Source organism: Arabidopsis thaliana, chromosome 5 (genome assembly GCF_000001735.4).
Source record: "Arabidopsis thaliana chromosome 5, partial sequence".
NCBI lineage: Eukaryota > Viridiplantae > Streptophyta > Magnoliopsida > Brassicales > Brassicaceae > Arabidopsis > Arabidopsis thaliana.
Window position 1 is genome coordinate 5,830,554 of NC_003076.8, and position 17,515 is coordinate 5,848,068.

The 17,515-nt window shown below is 32.9% G+C and overlaps 3 protein-coding genes and 1 long non-coding RNA gene across 8 annotated transcripts; 2 read left to right on the plus strand and 2 right to left on the minus strand.

The window, feature by feature from the left end:
- Positions 1–16: 16 nt before the first annotated feature.
- On the minus strand, positions 17–3,447 carry AT5G17700 (MATE efflux family protein). Of its 3 annotated transcripts, NM_121776.5 has the most exons (9): positions 3,194–3,437; positions 2,596–2,885; positions 1,761–2,302; positions 1,538–1,624; positions 1,407–1,463; positions 1,055–1,293; positions 832–950; positions 648–734; positions 17–567 (listed from the first exon to the last, which is right to left on the minus strand). In NM_121776.5, the coding sequence occupies exons 2-9, from the start codon at positions 2,860–2,862 to the stop codon at positions 472–474; spliced, it is 1,494 nt and encodes a 497-aa protein (NP_197272.2). In that variant the 5' UTR covers positions 2,863–2,885; positions 3,194–3,437; the 3' UTR covers positions 17–471. The 3 variants fall into 3 exon arrangements, with proteins under 3 accessions (NP_197272.2, NP_001330411.1, NP_001330412.1); NM_001343521.1 differs by having other exon boundaries at positions 28–567; positions 832–1,293; positions 3,194–3,447; NM_001343520.1 differs by having other exon boundaries at positions 28–567; positions 2,596–3,436.
- Positions 3,448–4,024: 577 nt separating this feature from the next.
- AT5G02765 lies at positions 4,025–4,555 on the plus strand. Its single transcript, NR_142626.1, has 2 exons — positions 4,025–4,248; positions 4,347–4,555. It is a non-coding gene; the product is annotated as an other RNA (long non-coding RNA).
- A 4,054-nt stretch (positions 4,556–8,609) lies between these two features.
- Positions 8,610–11,305, minus strand: EMB1241 (Co-chaperone GrpE family protein). Of its 3 annotated transcripts, NM_001343522.1 has the most exons (4): positions 10,841–11,137; positions 9,757–10,272; positions 8,933–9,219; positions 8,610–8,776 (listed from the first exon to the last, which is right to left on the minus strand). In NM_001343522.1, exons 1-3 carry the CDS (start codon positions 11,084–11,086, stop codon positions 9,007–9,009), a joined length of 975 nt encoding a protein of 324 aa, NP_001318588.1. In that variant the 5' UTR covers positions 11,087–11,137; the 3' UTR covers positions 8,610–8,776; positions 8,933–9,006. The 3 variants fall into 3 exon arrangements, with proteins under 3 accessions (NP_001318588.1, NP_850840.1, NP_568356.1); NM_180509.4 differs by lacking the exon at positions 8,610–8,776 and having other exon boundaries at positions 8,786–9,219; positions 10,835–11,305; NM_121777.3 differs by lacking the exon at positions 8,610–8,776 and having other exon boundaries at positions 8,790–9,219; positions 10,841–11,192.
- Positions 11,306–15,380: 4,075 nt separating this feature from the next.
- AT5G17720 (alpha/beta-Hydrolases superfamily protein) lies at positions 15,381–17,100 on the plus strand (the record flags this gene model as incomplete). Its single annotated transcript, NM_121778.1, has 4 exons — positions 15,381–15,834; positions 15,913–16,259; positions 16,353–16,549; positions 16,767–17,100. 4 exons carry the CDS (start codon positions 15,381–15,383, stop codon positions 17,098–17,100), a joined length of 1,332 nt encoding a protein of 443 aa, NP_197274.1.
- Between the last annotated feature and the right edge of the window lie 415 nt (positions 17,101–17,515).

Consider the following 17,515-nt stretch of genomic DNA (forward strand, 5'->3'; position numbering starts at 1 on the left):
AAAATGGAACGTTTTGACTTCAACATAAATAAATGAGTATTTTATTTGATGGTGAGCTTATGAAAGTTTGTAACGTTTCCTCGAAATATATATGAGAATATTTTTTTTGTAAAAATTCACGATTACAAGCACTCAAACAAATGGAATTTTTTTCCCCACACACAAAATATACATCCATTAAAAAATCAAGAAAGAAGTTAAAATTTCAAACCTCCCACAATTTTTTTTTTGTTTAGAAAGAGTATATCCGAAGAACAAGAGAACAACCTTTTTCTCTGATAAAAGAAAAAGTTCATCCTTCTTAACCTTTTTCAAAGTTATGAGAGTTGCATTAACCTAATAATGCAATCTCAACACCGATACTTCATTCTTAGGGAATGCAAAACACAACCACAATACAACATAAATTATTCTTTCTTTTTTTATAAAGAATTTCTTAAAAGATTTCTTTAAATTAACTTAGTTGTATGTTCACTTTCTCTCTTCATCTCTTGTGGAGATAGTAGTCGATTGTACAGCAGGTAAATTTAGAGTCCACGTTTTCATACGCTCGTTTGTCTTCTTAACCTGTAATTAGATAAAATTATACATTTAATATGACGAATTTTCTAATAAAAATTTTGAGTTATATATTAAAAGTAAATTACCTCCAATTCCCAGTCAGTTTTGTAAATAACATAACACAATATCAACGTTTGGATACCAACTCCAGCCAACATTCCGGACCAGAGTCCCTGCATACAATATCATTTATTCAAGTTAAAATTCTAAAAGTTCTAATGATTGATCATAATGAAGTACTGGATACCAGTTTTCATATATATGATGTACCTTAATCCCAAAATTGAAAACGTAAACAAGGAGGACACCTAAAGGAACACCAATTGCATAATAAGATGCTAAGTTCACTAATGCTACCATACTCTGCATCCCTGCTCCAATTGCTACCCCTGTTTATATATGTTCAAACAAATTTAGTGGTTACAAATTAGTGAAATCTAAAAGTTTATGTTATAATTTATTTATGTCTAATATAAGGGTTTTATTTTGTAACCAGATAGAATGGGCTGGATGATGTTGAAGAGTATAGATATGCTAAGGACGATGGAGAGATCAGCTACTGCATCCGAAACTGCTTGGCTATCAGAGAACAAATACGAAATCTGACCGCCAAACGCTAGGCAAAGAGCGGAACATATCACACCGATCACCGCTGATACCACAAGCACCACTTTTATCGAGAATCTCACCGCATCCGCATCGCCTTTTCCCAATTCATTCGCCACTCGTACACTACATTTTCGGATTCATAGATAGAGAAACATTCACTTTAGTATTAAACAAATAATATATGTATACATCAAAAACAAAATACTGTGAATGAGAGTACGTATATAGTTACAAACCATGCTGCACCCATCAAGCCAAAGCATATGTTCATCTCCCATGAGTAGATATATTGGCTGCAAATTTTGAATTAAGTATTTAGTTTTCATATGTATATGGAAAAAAAAACTTCTTCGGATTTAAGTAATACCATATGGAGAAAGCGGAAATTGCGATATTCGCATCCTTTGCATATCCAGACATCAAGACAATGATGCTCATATACCAGTACTCTAAGCTGTTTGAGGCAATAAATAAACAAGAGAAGCAAAAGAAGAGTCATTAGAAATTTGTATTAGCCTATTAGTAGTGGTCCACGCTTAATAATCATGTTTTAATCCCGCGAAAAAAATTAACAAATAAAAGCAAGTTACCAAAGCATGAAGCCGGAGGATATGGATAACTTGAGCATGGGAATAAGATCAAGAAAAGCAGCAGTGCTAAAGCCGGTCCAAGTATGCGGGCACCACCCTCCAAACACATATACAAACTCGGCTATGGCCACCGACCATGAGCTTATATTAAGCCCTAGAAGCGCACCATGGATCCCCATCCCCATCACGCTTACGCACCACCACGTGGCCGCAATGTCCAAGACCAAGGCTAGGGTCGAAAGAATGCCTATGATGGCGTTTTTCATCTGCGCTTGGAGGTACATTTGCATTGTCATGGTGAACACGATGCTGTAGAGATAAGGAATGACCCATGGGTAAATCTCGTCTACTGTCTCGGAGATCACAACGTTTTGGCCTAATAACCGGAGAATGGGACCCGCTAAGACGATGAAAGGGACGAAGAGAGTTGCAATAAAGGTATCTACTATCCAAGAACGTTGTAAGTATATCCCCATCATGTGGTATTGTTCTGCTCCGTATGCTTGTCCACATAACGTCTCTGTCGCACTTGACATACCTGCCTGTAATAATAATATTACCATGCAATTCATATTCTCTACCATATAATTGGTTATGAGTTGAAAATACAATAAACACTCATTCATTACATTATATCAGAAAGAAAAAAAAATCATTCATTACTTTTTCATATAGCTTTCTGCTTAAATGTTAAAAACAGTGTGAAACCACAACATTTTACTATTAGTACCAAAAAGTCTTTAGCGAGAACAAAATATCTATTTTTGTAATGAATTTTTTTTGGACGAAAATTATAGTACTATTGTTTTAACATATAATATATGATGGATCGTACCATAATACCGTAGATGAAGCGAATGAAAGTGCTTTGAAGGAGAGCATAAGCAGCGAGACCCGTTTCACTGGAGTGGCCAATGAAGGCTTGAGCCACCACTACGCATCCAAACGACATAACTCTGAACAAAGTTGATGGTAAAGCTATTCTCCACATCTTCCTTACTTCACTCCAAATCTTTTTTCTCAAGTAGAGACTCTCTCTCCTTTGTTCTGTCTCTGACCCATTTAACAGTCTCTCTTCCATTTCTCCACCACCTCCACTCATTTTTCCTCTCTCTTTGATTTTCTCTAAGTAAATAAAAAATACATGTAGAATTTTAACTTATTACTACTGTAATAGACATGCCACAAAGATAACTTGAGCTTAATTCAAAGTTTCATCCAGGTTTAAGAAAAACAAAGGGTCGTCAAGACTACTATGTAAATATTAAACACCAGTGAGTGATCAGAGAAGCTAAGTATATCCTAAATTCAGCCTAAATCCAAAAGCTTAATTTCTCTTGACAAAATCTTCACGGATAAGTCACCCTAAATATGCATGTATATGTACATATTTTCTTAAAGAATTTATTGATGTATGGAGGTGATTCACTTACCTGTTAAGCTAGGTTCAAGGGGAAAGAGTCGGAGAAACCGAAGAACCAACAAATTAAATATTAGTAACCCAGAAATATTCAAAAGGAAAAAGAAAAGAGGGCAAGAGAAAATAAGTGTGATATGATCTTTTCTCTCTCTCTTTGAGAATGTGGTCGACTTAAACTACAACGCTTGGCTATATATACTGACTGAGAGAAAGAGAAAGAGAAAGAGAGAAGAGAGAAAAGAAAAGGGTTAAGTAGGTCTAGACGTGTATATTGGGACAACGTAATAGAAAAGTGTATATATACACTCATATGTGGAAACATTTTAGAAAGTAAAAGCGTCGTTTTGTTTGTTTAAGGGAATTAACAACGTGCAATTTTTAAATACTAAGTGTTACTTCTGATTAATTTTAAGTGAAGTTTCACGTCAATTAGAGATTAACAAGTTACGAATTTATTATTGCGAATGATTAACCCTTTTTTAATTTATACTTGGAAAGTATATAAATTGAAACTTCTATTTTGTATAGTACATGATACATCTATACTATATTTCGAGATAAATGTATGTTATGATATTGATCATCTTTTAATGAATTATGCGTTTCGTTGCTTATGAATATCACTCATATGCAAAAATGATGTATGTAAACATCATGCAAAAATGATGTAATCATGTAAGTTAGACACGGAAAACGATATATTTTAGAAAAACATCACTACTTTCTGTTAAAAAATCTCTAGTTTTATTTCACCTAGTGGAAAAATAGTTACGCCCAAAGAATTTCGTTGCTGTAAATTACAAAGAAAAATACAAATCTGTAGTAAAAATACATACGTATATACAGTTGTGGAGGGTGAATTGTGGAGGTGTTGTTGTCCACGACTCCACGTGCCAAAAACAATCATTTAATCCATGCAAATGCTATGCATCCATCCTCAAATAAATCAAACTTCAGACTTTGGAGTAAATGAGCATCTAATAAGAGACGGAACTCTCTCTTCCTTTCTCTCTCTGACACAACCTCAAACAAATCAAAGTTTCGACTTTCAAGTGTCGTTTAACCGAGTAATAGAAATACTACTACTATAGATTATAGATATGATAAAAAAAATGTTTTAGCTTCTTTTATGTATTCGTGTTTTACTATTTTCAATTTCATAGTTACAAACTACGCAAACGACGTCCCGTTTCCTCAGAAGAAACTCAGACTCATAACTATCGATCGGCGATGTTTTAAAGACAGACACCTTCGACGACTGGATAGGAGGACACGACGGGGACCCATACTAGCTACACGTTATATGATTTAATTTTGACAATTCATTCCTACCAGTCCACGTTTTTATTGGATACTTCCATCTGTTTTGTTTTCATTTCAACGCTTTATATCACTAATTTACTATTACAAATCCTTAATCCTACTTTTTTCCGTGATATACTTATTGAGATATTTAGTTTAATTATATATTTTTGTTTATTTACTATGTCACTTATGACTCATCTATCTAACTTTTTGGCCAGAGGTATAACTAACATTTGTCATCGTCAAGAATTGGAAAAAGAAGTGAAAAAACAAGGTATTAAATGGCAATATGAGATGTATCCAACAAAAAAATGAATTTTGTAAGTTTGGCGCAGGCATCCATGTGAATGTACTTAGTAATACTAGTAGTATCAGAAGAACCACCGTCATTGTGTTTTGTATGTTCTTGATCACAGTTTCATCTTCCTATGCACTTCGATATAATTTTATATTTTAATATATATTTTCTACTTTCGCTTTTGTAAACCAAATTCCCTGCTAAAAAAAAAAAAAGTAATAACCATTTTCTTCTATTTTCATGAAACATAAATATAACTTTCTTTCTATAGTTTTCATGAAAATAAATGGCTCACCTAACCACTGACATGGGGGACGACGGCCTTTTGAGCTAATAGCAGAAAGAGTGGTAATTCTGTAAATTATTTATGTTCTTTTTTCATATATCTTGTAGATAGTAATCTATTAATCATTTAATCTTATGATTTTTCTTCGGAATTTTCATGATTTCTAGTATGGGTTTGGTTTACGAAGACTTAACCGGAATTGAATTGAATTGGAGTGTTGGGAGGTTATCTCATCGGTTTGATTTAAGTATGAGACTCCGCATAAGACAGAGGATCTCTTGGTAGGAAGCTCGTGTTTCTGTGCCATCCAGCGATGATTTGATAGTGAATTTCCCGACGATAAGATTGGTTGAGACGTAGCGTATCATTATTCTGAAGTGCATGAACTCATAAACTATTGTATGTTCTTTCAATATCGTGTTGCGATTCTAGTTCCTAAATCGAATAACATGGGAAATGGATCAAACCTAGCTCAGGATTTAATGAACTCGTATAACGATTGTATCCAAAAGTCTCTTCGAGAGAGTATAGCCGGCCAAATTTTAGTTCTCTATGTAAAATATTAAATCAAGATGATGATCAGATTATAAAAGAAGAATTCAATTTCTCTATGTCATTGTTGTGTTGTGTGAAACTTTGACCGGTCAGTATTATTGCTAAGATTATTAAATTTTGTTGTTAAGAGTTATTCAAAAAGAATAGGCGAAAAATGAGCAGAAGAGATTTGAGATATAATTAACAACAACTCATTGTAAAAGTTAATGAGAATCGAAAGATCAATTGGTAACTTGGTGGAAGATGGATCGAGCATCGAAGATTGGTGTGAATGTGTCCACTGTCGATATTATTAGAATTTATTAGTTTCATTGATTGTTATTTATTATGAAAATGGTATTATTTCGTTCGTGTCAATAAAAAGGGCTGGACTTAGTTAGGTGGTTTCATAATTTCATTGAAGAAATGACCGAGCATAGCTACGTAGACAAGTCCTTAAGCACAGCTTCATATATCTATGTCACCTAGTTTTTTGGTATCGCAAATAAATATTTGCGTCTTTAAATGTGATTGCGATCAAATCTATATTTTTGTCTTCATATAATTGATATTAAACCAAAAAGTTTAATTATCTGATACTACTAGTATATAACTATATATATGTATGGTTCACAACACTAATAGAAAACGTTTAAGCAATATATGTATATACGTAAACACCGAATGACAAAGGAAACTCAAATTTTACTTTTTGGATTTTAATTTTTCAAAATCAAAACTTGTCTTAATGTCAGAAATCAGAATATATTACAACTCATAGATAGCGGATAAAACTGTTCTTCATTTGCGATAGTGCAGAATGCTGAGAGAAAAAGTGATAGAAAAAATGTTTTGTTGGCAACACAAACATATATTGATTAATAGTATAGATTTACAACAAATTAGTGTCAGCCTTTTCTAGAACGTTTAAGTCGGCCAGTAGATTAATTACTTCCTGTCCGCTATATCATGCAAATCCAAATGAAAATGATTTGATTGATGTTACTCTAACTGTAAGAAAAAAGTGCATTATTGAAAACTTCCTTTTTCTCTGTACACAACTACAATAGCCAGAAGCAATTTGTAGGTCATAAAACATTATAATAGATATTTTCTTTTTGGAAAGTTTAACCTCTTTTTCTCCTTAATTGTTGGGAGTGCAATTGGGTATTTAAGAATGAAGATGAAACTTAGATTCAGGACCATTTTGTGTAGCCACTGACGACAGTCCTTCGTACATAATATTTATGTTTAAGTTGGGTGTATTATAAATTTATATAATTAATTATGTATATTGTATAGGTGGAGTAGGACCAATTTAGTCGTCAAAAGATAATGTGCATGAATGATGACAAGAATGCGATATTTTTGGCATGAATCATGATTAATCAATGATGTCAATCAAGATTACAAATTTATACGAAATGATAGTAAAAAGGTTCAAAAGTCTCTTAATTCTATTACACCAACAAAAAAAAAGTCTCTTCATTCTACCTCACTAATATATGTTTGTTCGGTTTGGATTGTTTTTAAGAGGTCCGAGCCGAGATCCGACTAATTTCTTAATGGATCTAAAACATGATACTAATTTTGACTAACTATGAAAGAGAGAAATATCATCTACAAAATAAAAATTACTAAAAGTTTAAGAAGGTGTTCTAAATAGTTTAGTACAATTTATTAAACTCTTGTGAACCTTTTCTAAATAAAATCTTGTAGTCTTGGTGTTTTCCTAAATATTGTATTTTTAAATTAAAAACTTAATTTTGTCATATTTGAAGATATTTCTCTATACATAAATAAATATATCTTTCGAGCATACACGAACATTACATTTCTCTGGACAAATCAACATTAGGTTTATTCAATTGTCGATTTGACAAACGATGAAAGAAAACGAAACCCTACATATCTTTTAAGCATAAGTGACTCTGTGGTTCATGATCTCTATTTCTGGTTCAACGAACGCAAAAGGTATTGCCTGTACAGAGGTGTGAACTAAGACTTGTCATATAATTTCTTTGACTATCATTCTAAGACGAGACAGGTTTGGTAAATTTTCGGCCAAAAGGCACCAAAAAAAGATTAACGTATGTCCCTTAATAATTTTGTTGATCAATAGTATGGTTTGGCATTAAATTAAAAATATAAGAACAAAATGATTGCCAGTTTTGTGAACTAATAGAGTTGCCAATATGAAAAACCATTAAAAATAGCTTACTGCAACTTTTTAAAATTGAAAATTGCAATTAATATGTCAACTACTAATCAATAACAATTTTTGTCCTTTGCATTGCAATTAACAATCAATCTTTGAAAAGAAAAATAAAAAACTATAAAAATGAAGTTAAAATGTTTCCTGTAATAATGATACTAATTGACAATAGCTAGCTTTTTTCCCTCCTTGCGTTTCACGTGGCATATCCCCCACATGGCTCTTTTGAAGCATAGAATTCTTCTTCTAACTCTTGTCTTGGTTTAACAAAAAAAATCTGGAAAAGATTCTCCTCGCAAACTTTGAAAATCATAACTGATACATAAACTCTACTTACTTCTTGACAACAAAACAATTCTGTAACATTTGTTAGTCAACAACTGGATACAAATATATTCGGTTCGCTTCTGGTTAACACGTTTCTCCAAAAATTGAAATCTGATAACCAAAAACCGGAACAGAACCGCAAATCAACATTTGTACTTGTACGTTCACACAAGACATGCATTGTCCTAGGAGACTAAAGATGGACCGGCCGATTACACCTCGTATCCGATCCAAAAATTATGTGATATATTATCATCATTGAGGATAAAATTTACTATTGATTGTTTCACACTTTCACTGTATGACACTATTTATTCTATTACCCGGTTTAATGCATTATGCATGGATCCCAACGTTACTAGAAATATCCAAAAAATAACAAAAGAAAGAAGAAAAAAAAATCCAATCCAAGATACCCAACATACATGGCCCTAACATTTCTTTACACAAAATGGACAACTCCTCTTTAAGATATTTAAGTACCCAAAGAACCCTAACCAAAAGAAGAAAACTTGGACAATAATTTGGACTCGTAGGCCATAGTACTCAAATACAATTTACTGTATTGACTTTCTGTTTGTTCCAAACTTCCAATTATCAACATTTTCTCTGAATCTTCCGAATTTTCTAGCTGTGTATAGAGAGATGAAAAAAAATCAATTATGGCATTCCCTTTCGGATTGAATACTTAAGAATTCATTAAAAATGTCGATCTATATTACTTCTAGACTCTGTAGAAATGATATAACGTATCAATAACAATAACAACAATAATGGTAAAACAGACCTCTCCCTCTTTTATCTCTGTATCTCTCTCACACACACGCACACAAAACTGCTGAGTCTTGATCATCTTCAATTTCAAGATGAAGATGATTCTTCTTCTGCGCTTCCTTGTGCTGTGGCTTCTTCTCCTTCAGCTTCAAGGGGCTTTTCTGGTCCAGGTCCAGCTGATACTTTCACCATTGAAGGACGTAAAAGCCTTTCACCTAGCAAGAAACCTTTCCTGTATTCTTCTAGTACTATACCCTCTTCGTATTCCGCAGAGTCTTCTCTCATTATTGCCTCATGTAGCTTTTTTCACACAACAACGAGAAAAGCAAAAGGATAAAAAAGAGATGTCAGCTGTTAGGGACTTGAAAAGACCAACAAACAAAAGGATATCTACCAACTCATTGTCATTTAAACCCAACTTGCAAAAGTAACAACCACATCTTACATCTAAAGTCTCCAAAACTTTAGCAGATTCATGCTTAGGACTAGACGCATAAGTGGTTATGTATTTCAAGCTTTGCGATAACCAAAAGGCATCTAACTGAGATAAGTGATCCTAAACCTCAAAGATTTATTGATCATTTGCATCACAAAAGTATCATTCAGCATAATTTGTTCCATCCATCTGATGTAGCTAACTTTCAAAGTAACAACCATATCTACGTTCTGCTCAAGATTATTCCGGCAGCCCTATAGCAACGAATTATCCTAACTTCCAAAACAACTTTGATTTTAAAGATCACGTCCATAGTTAAAAATTAAAACCACCAGCAAGCTGAGCAACAAAAATACAGTTGTCGATCTCCGGAAAGAAGAAAAGATATCATAGTAACTAACCATTGGATCAAACTGCTTGCCGACTGTCTCCACATGGATAACACCAAGTGATCCCAGAATTTCTACAAACTGTTTGTATATGCTCTGATAGCTATTAGTGACTTTCTCTTCTCCCTCAGTCTCCACCTTAATTTGGGATTTAGCTCTCTCGAAATTATCCAAAACAGCCAAAAGATTCTCTACAACCTCTCCTTGAGCATTTGAAACAAGGTTTAGCCTTTCCCTCTCAGTCCTCTTCCTGAAGTTGTCGAAATCTGCACTGATTCTTATAAGCCGATCCCTCTCCACCGATAACTCATTGGATAAAGACGCTACTTTATCCGCAAGCAGAAATTTTTCATCTTCTATGGACTTTAAAGATGCTTCTATCTCAGCAATCTTCCCCTCGTTGTTGTCTGCTAAAGCTTCTTTATAGGATTTCAGCAACGCTGTGATAACAGCTGCTTCTTCTTCCTCAGCTTCACCCTCCTCAGCACTGGCATTTTCATTCTCGACATCAACAGCACCATCCGTCTCCTGCTCCATGATTTCAGAAGTGAAACAAAAAATCAGAAAAAGAGCAATCCAGTTTACATAGACGTTTCCTATCTATTCCTGATAAAAGCTGAGACAGAACACACACTAACGACACAATTTTTTAATGACCTCCTAAACAATCAGATTAACACCAAAAAAGCTTCAGAACATTCTGTGGCCCCCATACAAGAATCACGAAATCAAAATTCGATTTGGATAGTACATACACACCATGGTCTTAAACTACTAGTGAAACTCCTTCATTTTGGGAACACACCATACCACAAGAATATGAAATCTGTCATTCATCGGATTTGGTATATCCTAAGAAACATTAGCATTCACCATTTGACTCCTGAATAGACTGAATACAATCCTATTCATTGCTCTAATTCATGTGAACGTTCCTTCAGAGGGTAATATAATCAATAAAGCTTAAAAATTTAAGCAAACAACAAGCAATTCTAAATTACCATATCCCAAATTCGAAACCCTAATCACCGAACTAACAATGAAATAACCCCCAAGAAAGTTGAACAGAAGTGAGCCGAAATCGAAAAACCTGAACTTCGGGTTCGTTCGATTCCACCTCCGTCTCCGTCGTCTCAGCTTCTCCCGAAGCAAAGGGTACGAGGTTTAGTAAGCGGAGAGGATAGCCGCTAGAGACAGACCGGAGAGAAGCTCGGCGAGAGAGTGAGACGCTAACGTTTCTTCCTCCGGCGAAAGATACGCAAAAGGGCTTAAAGGGTACAGAAGGAGCATGAAGAAGAGTTGGTGTGAGATGTAAAGACGGCGTTTTGAGTAGACCGGCCATCGAAGAGTTCGGAGAAAGAGAAGGAGAGTGGCGGAGAGAGATAAGGAAGATAGAGAGAGAGAGGGCAAACGGTTCTACTCTTCCTCGTCGGATCTTTTGTTTTGTTTCGTTTTTTTAACCGTTGGATTTACTTTTCGTTTTTACTATGTTGATCGGACCGTTGTTGTTCAACAGAGATTACGTAGGGAGTTTTTCAACCGTCGGATTTAGATTTTCTTGAAACTTCTACAGTTTTGTGAATATTTTATATAATACAATAAAATCTCTGTAAATTAATACTCGAGAAGGCTGTTCGATGTTCTATGCCAATGATCTAACTGATTCCTGGTATGATGTCTCCAAACTCTTTGTAAGTTGTCTTCCACTCTTATGGTTCAACTCTTTTTCCAAGTCCACTTCATCACGAATCTCTTCATCTTCTCTAGCGATGACTACACTTTTCTTCAAGTGGGAGCAAATTTATCCAGGAACTGTTGTTCTGACATAAGAATATTTGAATGATTTGTAGTTGTATCAATTTCGCCTTGCCTTTCTTTTGGATCTGAATGTTTCAAACATTTTCGACAATAAAATATGTTTTTACCAATTTGTATCAGTTTTGTTATTGCAGATTCAAATTGTATCATGATCTCATGCATATCGTTGTTGAAAATAACATAATAAGACTTGAGATTTGGGAAATTTTTAGAAGCAATTTTGTGTTATTGACTATAACTAGTTCTACAATTTGGGCTTAGGCTTTATTTACAAAAGGGTTTCCTTAAGCCCAAAGAGATGTACTATATAGTTAAATGTTTGTTTTGGTCAAGTACTAGTACTCAATATGTTATAGATGAAAAGTAATAAGAGAATATCAGGGTTTGCCGGTTTGGGTTGACAACAAAGAGATAGGAGACCATCCATGTTTAATCTATTTTCTAAGTCCGCACACTTAGTTTTGTCAGAAGTAGTGGGTGCAACGGACCTTAATCCTAAATCAGAAGTATTAACTACAAAGTGACTAAAGTTTTAAACTAATTATTAAATATCACCCGTTGTTGAGGCTAACATATCATAAAAGATATTCTTCTTCGACCATTTTACTTTTTCATTTTCCAATTTCTCAATATATTATTTTAGTTAAAATTTTGTAAGTAGATGTTTATCAAAAATTCTCAAGTAAATATCTAGCATATGTTTGGAGGTGACAATCCATATAAGCTTTTAAAATTGAATATCAAATAGTTTAGTTCAAATGTTTAGAATTGGAAGCTAAATAAAGGAAGAATTTCAAAAGCATCTTTTCGAATACCACTTTTCAAAAATATTATATTTCTAATTGTTTATTAAAAGTACTCCTAAGAATATGAGGTTTATTCAAATATGTGTGTAACTTTATTAAAGTATACAAACTACTTTTATATGTGTGTAAAAACTTATAAATATTTTATAAATACAGTATAAAAATAACTTATAAATACCTTGTAAAACAATACCTTGTAAAACATTTTTAAATACCTTCTAAAATCTTATTAAACCATATAAAATACTTTATAAAACATTAGATCGAATCTCCAATTAGTAGTTTACACCAAAAACTTTATGAACTTTTGAGATTTAATGAAGAGTATTTTCTAAAAATAAACACCTAAAAAGTTTCCAATGGTGATTAACAAATTGAACTAGCTGAATAAAATGAGTACTGATAAGTTGAATAAAGATAAGCTGAATAATAAAAAAGAGTTGGATAAACTAGATGAGATGAATAAGTTAGAGAAAAATAAAAGGTAACCTCTATATGTTTTCAACAGCTAAACATATTTCAATATTAATTAGAAACAGCTAAACAACAGGTTGTATTTTATTATATTAATTCTAACGCATGCAACGCATGGGTCTTCCACCTGGGTATATCATATAGATTATGAGTCTGTATCAAATTGGTCATCACGTCGATTGAGAAAAATAAAAATAAAGTCTCTAATCATTTAGTTTCCTTCTTTTTATCGTCCCGTAATTCTCTATTTGTTTAACTTGACAATAAACTTAGATCTCGTTTTTTTACAATTTTTTTTTAAAAACAATAGATAAATATGTCTAATTTTCTTACAAAAAAGTGTATAAGATATTCCCAAATAGCCTACATATAGTATATATTTTGAATGAACGATTCCGCTTAACACTATCAGTGAATTTTGGGAACTCAAAAAGGATTATGACCAAGTTTTGGGTTCAAATCCTACCCTCAGCTAGTTTTCTCGTAGTCAAGTTTGTCTCAAATTATTCGTCCAAAACTCTTCGCTTACAAAGAAAGATTACACAAACTTAAAAAAATATTCAAACGAACGAGTTCTACTGTGGTATCAATCATACACATAATGCGACGATAAGTTAACAAATTTATGCATTCCTTAGAAAATAAAACAGTCTAACATTTTCAATTGTCAACATTTTCGGATGAATTTTCACTTTGTAAAAATATCCAAAAATGGGCAAGTATAACTCTGTTAACAATGAGACGCGATAACGCTGAGATGGCTTCGATTGAAATTAGATTGTTGACCAATTCAGAAATTTAAACTGGATACAAATCTCATAAATTTTTATAAACACTATCAACCAATTTAAATACGATTAATTAAGATAATATTTTAAAAGAATTATGATCGGGGGCGGATACTACAAGATCAGAGTTACTAGGACACGCGCCCCACACTCTTTTTTCATATAATTTAATATTTTCAAATACATTAAGCCAAAGCCAATATGGAAAATAAAAAAGTGTCCTAGTACTAAAAATAAAAACAATACTTTGACCAAAAGTTTGTATTAAACGAAAATATACGCCTTAAAACCTATTTACCCCCAACCCTTACGGCCTCCAAAATATTAAACAAATCAACGCAAACTGATCTCTGTTTTTCTTTTCTTAATTTGTTTCCATTGTTAATTTTTTTGGCTTATTATGAGTCCTAATTCCTAAATTATCAAAATGTCCACAGTAGGTAATTGTATCTATAATCTGTACTTAATTTATACTAAAACTTTTGATGCAAAAACTTCTCTAAATAAATTAAATCAATTCCTGTTTTTCATTTGTCCAAAATTGGGAAAAACGTAGAATAATTTTGTAGGATTTTGTTTCTTATAAGAATTACTTTTATGTTAATATTATATTTTTGATTAAATTATTTATAATATAGTGCCTGTGTTAAAAAAATATACGTTAGGCATCCGCCAGTGATCAAAATCTCTCATCTAATAAAAATTAAAATTAAACATTTTTATTGTAAAATAAAATCCCTAATCACTTTTTATAAAACCCAAACAATCATTTAACTACATTTAATTATAAATTTAAACTTTAACTATTATTTATAAACCAAAACCGACATAAATCTTGTTTAATTATACACTTTAAACTTCTTTTATAAACTCAAACTCACATATAACCTCGTTTAATTACTCCTATAAGAAAGAATAATTTTCTGAGTTTTACACAACGACTAAGAAAATAATAAATGATTCCTTTAATTAATTATATTTTTACTTAAGTTTTTTAAAATATAATCTCAAGTTGCTTTTTCCTCCAATTATCTTTTTCTAATATTAATTATTTATTGTAAAAGAAAATCAATATTTTTGATAAAAGAATAAAACCTCAAAAACTATTCTTTTTGATATAAATGGAGTATAAAATATCCATAACCGTTATTTCTAAACCCAAACCTATATATAACCTCATTTAACCTAAAATCTAAATTCAAATTCTTTTTTTATAAAATCAGACCAATATTTAGCCTCGTTTAATTGTAAAATCTAAACCCTATTCCTCCCTCGTAAACTGATACCGATATATAATTTTTGTTTATAATTATTACATTAAATCCTAGTTTTTCTCTAATAAACACGAATCAACATCGTTGGTATATTATTTTCTGATTGGCTAGAGAAAAACACTGGTGAATAAATTAATCAACTAATTCAGTCTCCAATCTCCATGTAATTAAAAAAAACAAAAAAAACTAGATCATCTGAGTATAATTTTTAAAATCTCAGATTAGAAAGCAGTTGTACAATAGATAAAAAAGTACGTAAATAGATATATAATTAGAGTTTACAGTTTAAATTATCGCATGTTGTAAGCACGATCTTTTAATCATAATGTAGAAATTAACTCCATGTAAAATCAATAACATAGTTATGCATGTAATTAAGAGTTTATAAAAACCTGTCTTAAGAGATTTCTTTCTCAACAGAGAGTCCCTTCTTTTCTTTATCTATTTATCCCTAGCTCTCTCTAAAGATCGCTGTGATGATTACTTCGAGTTTCTCAGAAAAATGTACATCAGTTATTAACGGAGCTCCAAGTTGGGCGGTCTTCTTTCTTTTTGACCTCCTCGACTATTTTCTTTGTATCGTTTTCAGATTCCTCGACGAAGTTATGGAAGAAAAATCAGAGTCTTGTCATTGTAATAACCCTCGAGAGAAAACACATTTTGCAGAATACGAGTTCCTTTCGGAGACTCTCTATCGGAGGAGAAACGTTTTCCGACAGGCCGGTTTTCTCCGGTTTGCGAATAAACTCCCTGAGATAACCAAGAAAATAGGTATCGTTACTTTCCTGAGAAAATTTCTTTTTCCTCATACAATGAACAAAGTCTCTCATGAGGTTGCAAACCGGTGGTCTGATTGTGGTTGCAAGACTTGTGTTTCTTGGATCAACACTGATAAACTTAACGTAATCGTCAAGCAACCTTCAATATCAGGTAATTAGTAATATAAGTTAATTAGTTAAGTTATGTTCTGTTTTAACATCTCATTTATTTTATTTTCATTTTAATCAGATTTGTCGATAAGCAACAAACCGGTAGAGAACGTTATTTTCGTACACGGATTTTTGGCATCTTCATCGTTTTGGACCAACACAGTGTTCAAATATCTACCAGAGACCACCGAGGGAACTAACTACAGATTCTTTGCTATCGATCTTCTTGGATTTGGAGACAGCCCGAAACCAAGAGCCAGTCAGTATTCGTTGAAAGAACATGTCGAAATGATCGAAAAATCGGTTATTTTACCAAATAATTTGACTTCATTCCATGTTGTCGCACACTCCATGGGATGCATCATTGGAATAGCCTTAGCTGCAAAATTCTCCGACAGCGTCAAGTCTGTCGCATTAGTAGCTCCCGTGAGTTTTCTCTTAAAAACAATTTTTTTAAACACACAAATTTAAACAAGGTTTGTTCTGCAATGATTTTGTTTTATCATTTTGGTTTTATAGCCGTATTTTGCTGATTCAAAAGGAGGAGCAAGTTGTGCTGCTCTTGATGTGGTCGCTAAGAAGAAACTTTGGCCACCAGCTTCGTTTTTCACGGCGATGATGTGTTGGTATGAACACATTGGCCGTGGCGTTTGCTTGGTCTTTTGTAGGCACCACCGTACATGGGAGAGGATCATCAAAATTGTAACTTGGAGAAGGTATGTATAATAGCGTTTATTGAAAAACTATTAAATTAAAGATGGCAAAATGTTTCTTTGTGTCATTGTGTGTCAAATTAATATAACAAGTTTTTTGTATTTTTTAACAAAGATCTCTCTGTTTCATACATATATTTTTGTAAAAACCAACGGATACCAAGTTTTAGTTAACACTCTGATATATATATAAAAAAACACTGGTTTCTTCTATGTTCAGGAAACTACCGACAGCGATAATGGATTTTACAAAGCACACACATCAATCAGGATGGCATAGCATGCACAATGTAATATGCGGAGGAGCGAAATTCACGGATAAACACCTTGAAACTTTGATAAAATCCGGTGTTAAAATCAATGTGATGCAAGGGGATAAAGATGTTGTTGTTCCTATTGATTGTCTATCGAACATGAAAGGAAAGTTCCCTGCGGTTGAAGTCGAGGTTATCGCTGGGACTGATCATAGTACGGTCATAATGAGTAGGAGAGAGGTCTTTGCTGCAAACCTTGTAAGTTTGTGGGCTACTTCCGAAAAGAAACAAAAGGTATAGTGGCAAGTGCCCAAAACATGAAAACTTATTAGTCAGTTTTTGACAAACTAAGATATGAATGTTGAAGAGTAAACAAAGTCTTGGTACGATTTGCAAGATTTTTTTTTTTTTTTTTTTTTCAATTCGCAAGATTTGATGTAGAAGATTGTTACATCTTGTTATTGTATACTCTGAAACCACATATTTGAATTAGCTATTTTCTCACCATTTCTGTTGCTTACGACTTGTAGCATTGGTGATGGTTAAGACTTAATTTAGAGTATACGAGAATTTGAAGTTTTAAACGCTTTCGTTTTGAGGGAAGATCTTTAGCACATGTAGGCCCAAACGTTGCAGTGTAGTTTTGTGGTGTTAATGCTTCGTGGATCGCTATTGAGCGAGTTTGGGAGTTAATGATAACCTTCACAATGCATCT

Excerpts from the sequence above, each read along its gene's own strand:
- EMB1241 (NM_180509.4), bottom strand. The coding sequence starts at position 11,086 with ATGGCCGGTCTACTCAAAACGCCGTCTTTACATCTCACACCAACTCTT. Across the intron at positions 10,273-10,834 it reads CGAACGAACCCGAAGTTCAG|GAGACGGATGGTGCTGTTGA; the intron begins GTTTTTCGATTT and ends ATCATGGAGCAG. Across the intron at positions 9,220-9,756 it reads GCAAGCAGTTTGATCCAATG|CTACATGAGGCAATAATGAG; the intron begins GTTAGTTACTAT and ends GTGTGAAAAAAG.
- AT5G17700 (NM_121776.5), bottom strand. The coding sequence starts at position 2,862 with ATGAGTGGAGGTGGTGGAGAAATGGAAGAGAGACTGTTAAATGGGTCA. Across the intron at positions 1,464-1,537 it reads ATTTCCGCTTTCTCCATATG|CCAATATATCTACTCATGGG; the intron begins GTATTACTTAAA and ends CAAAATTTGCAG. Across the intron at positions 568-647 it reads AAACTGACTGGGAATTGGAG|GTTAAGAAGACAAACGAGCG; the intron begins GTAATTTACTTT and ends ATCTAATTACAG.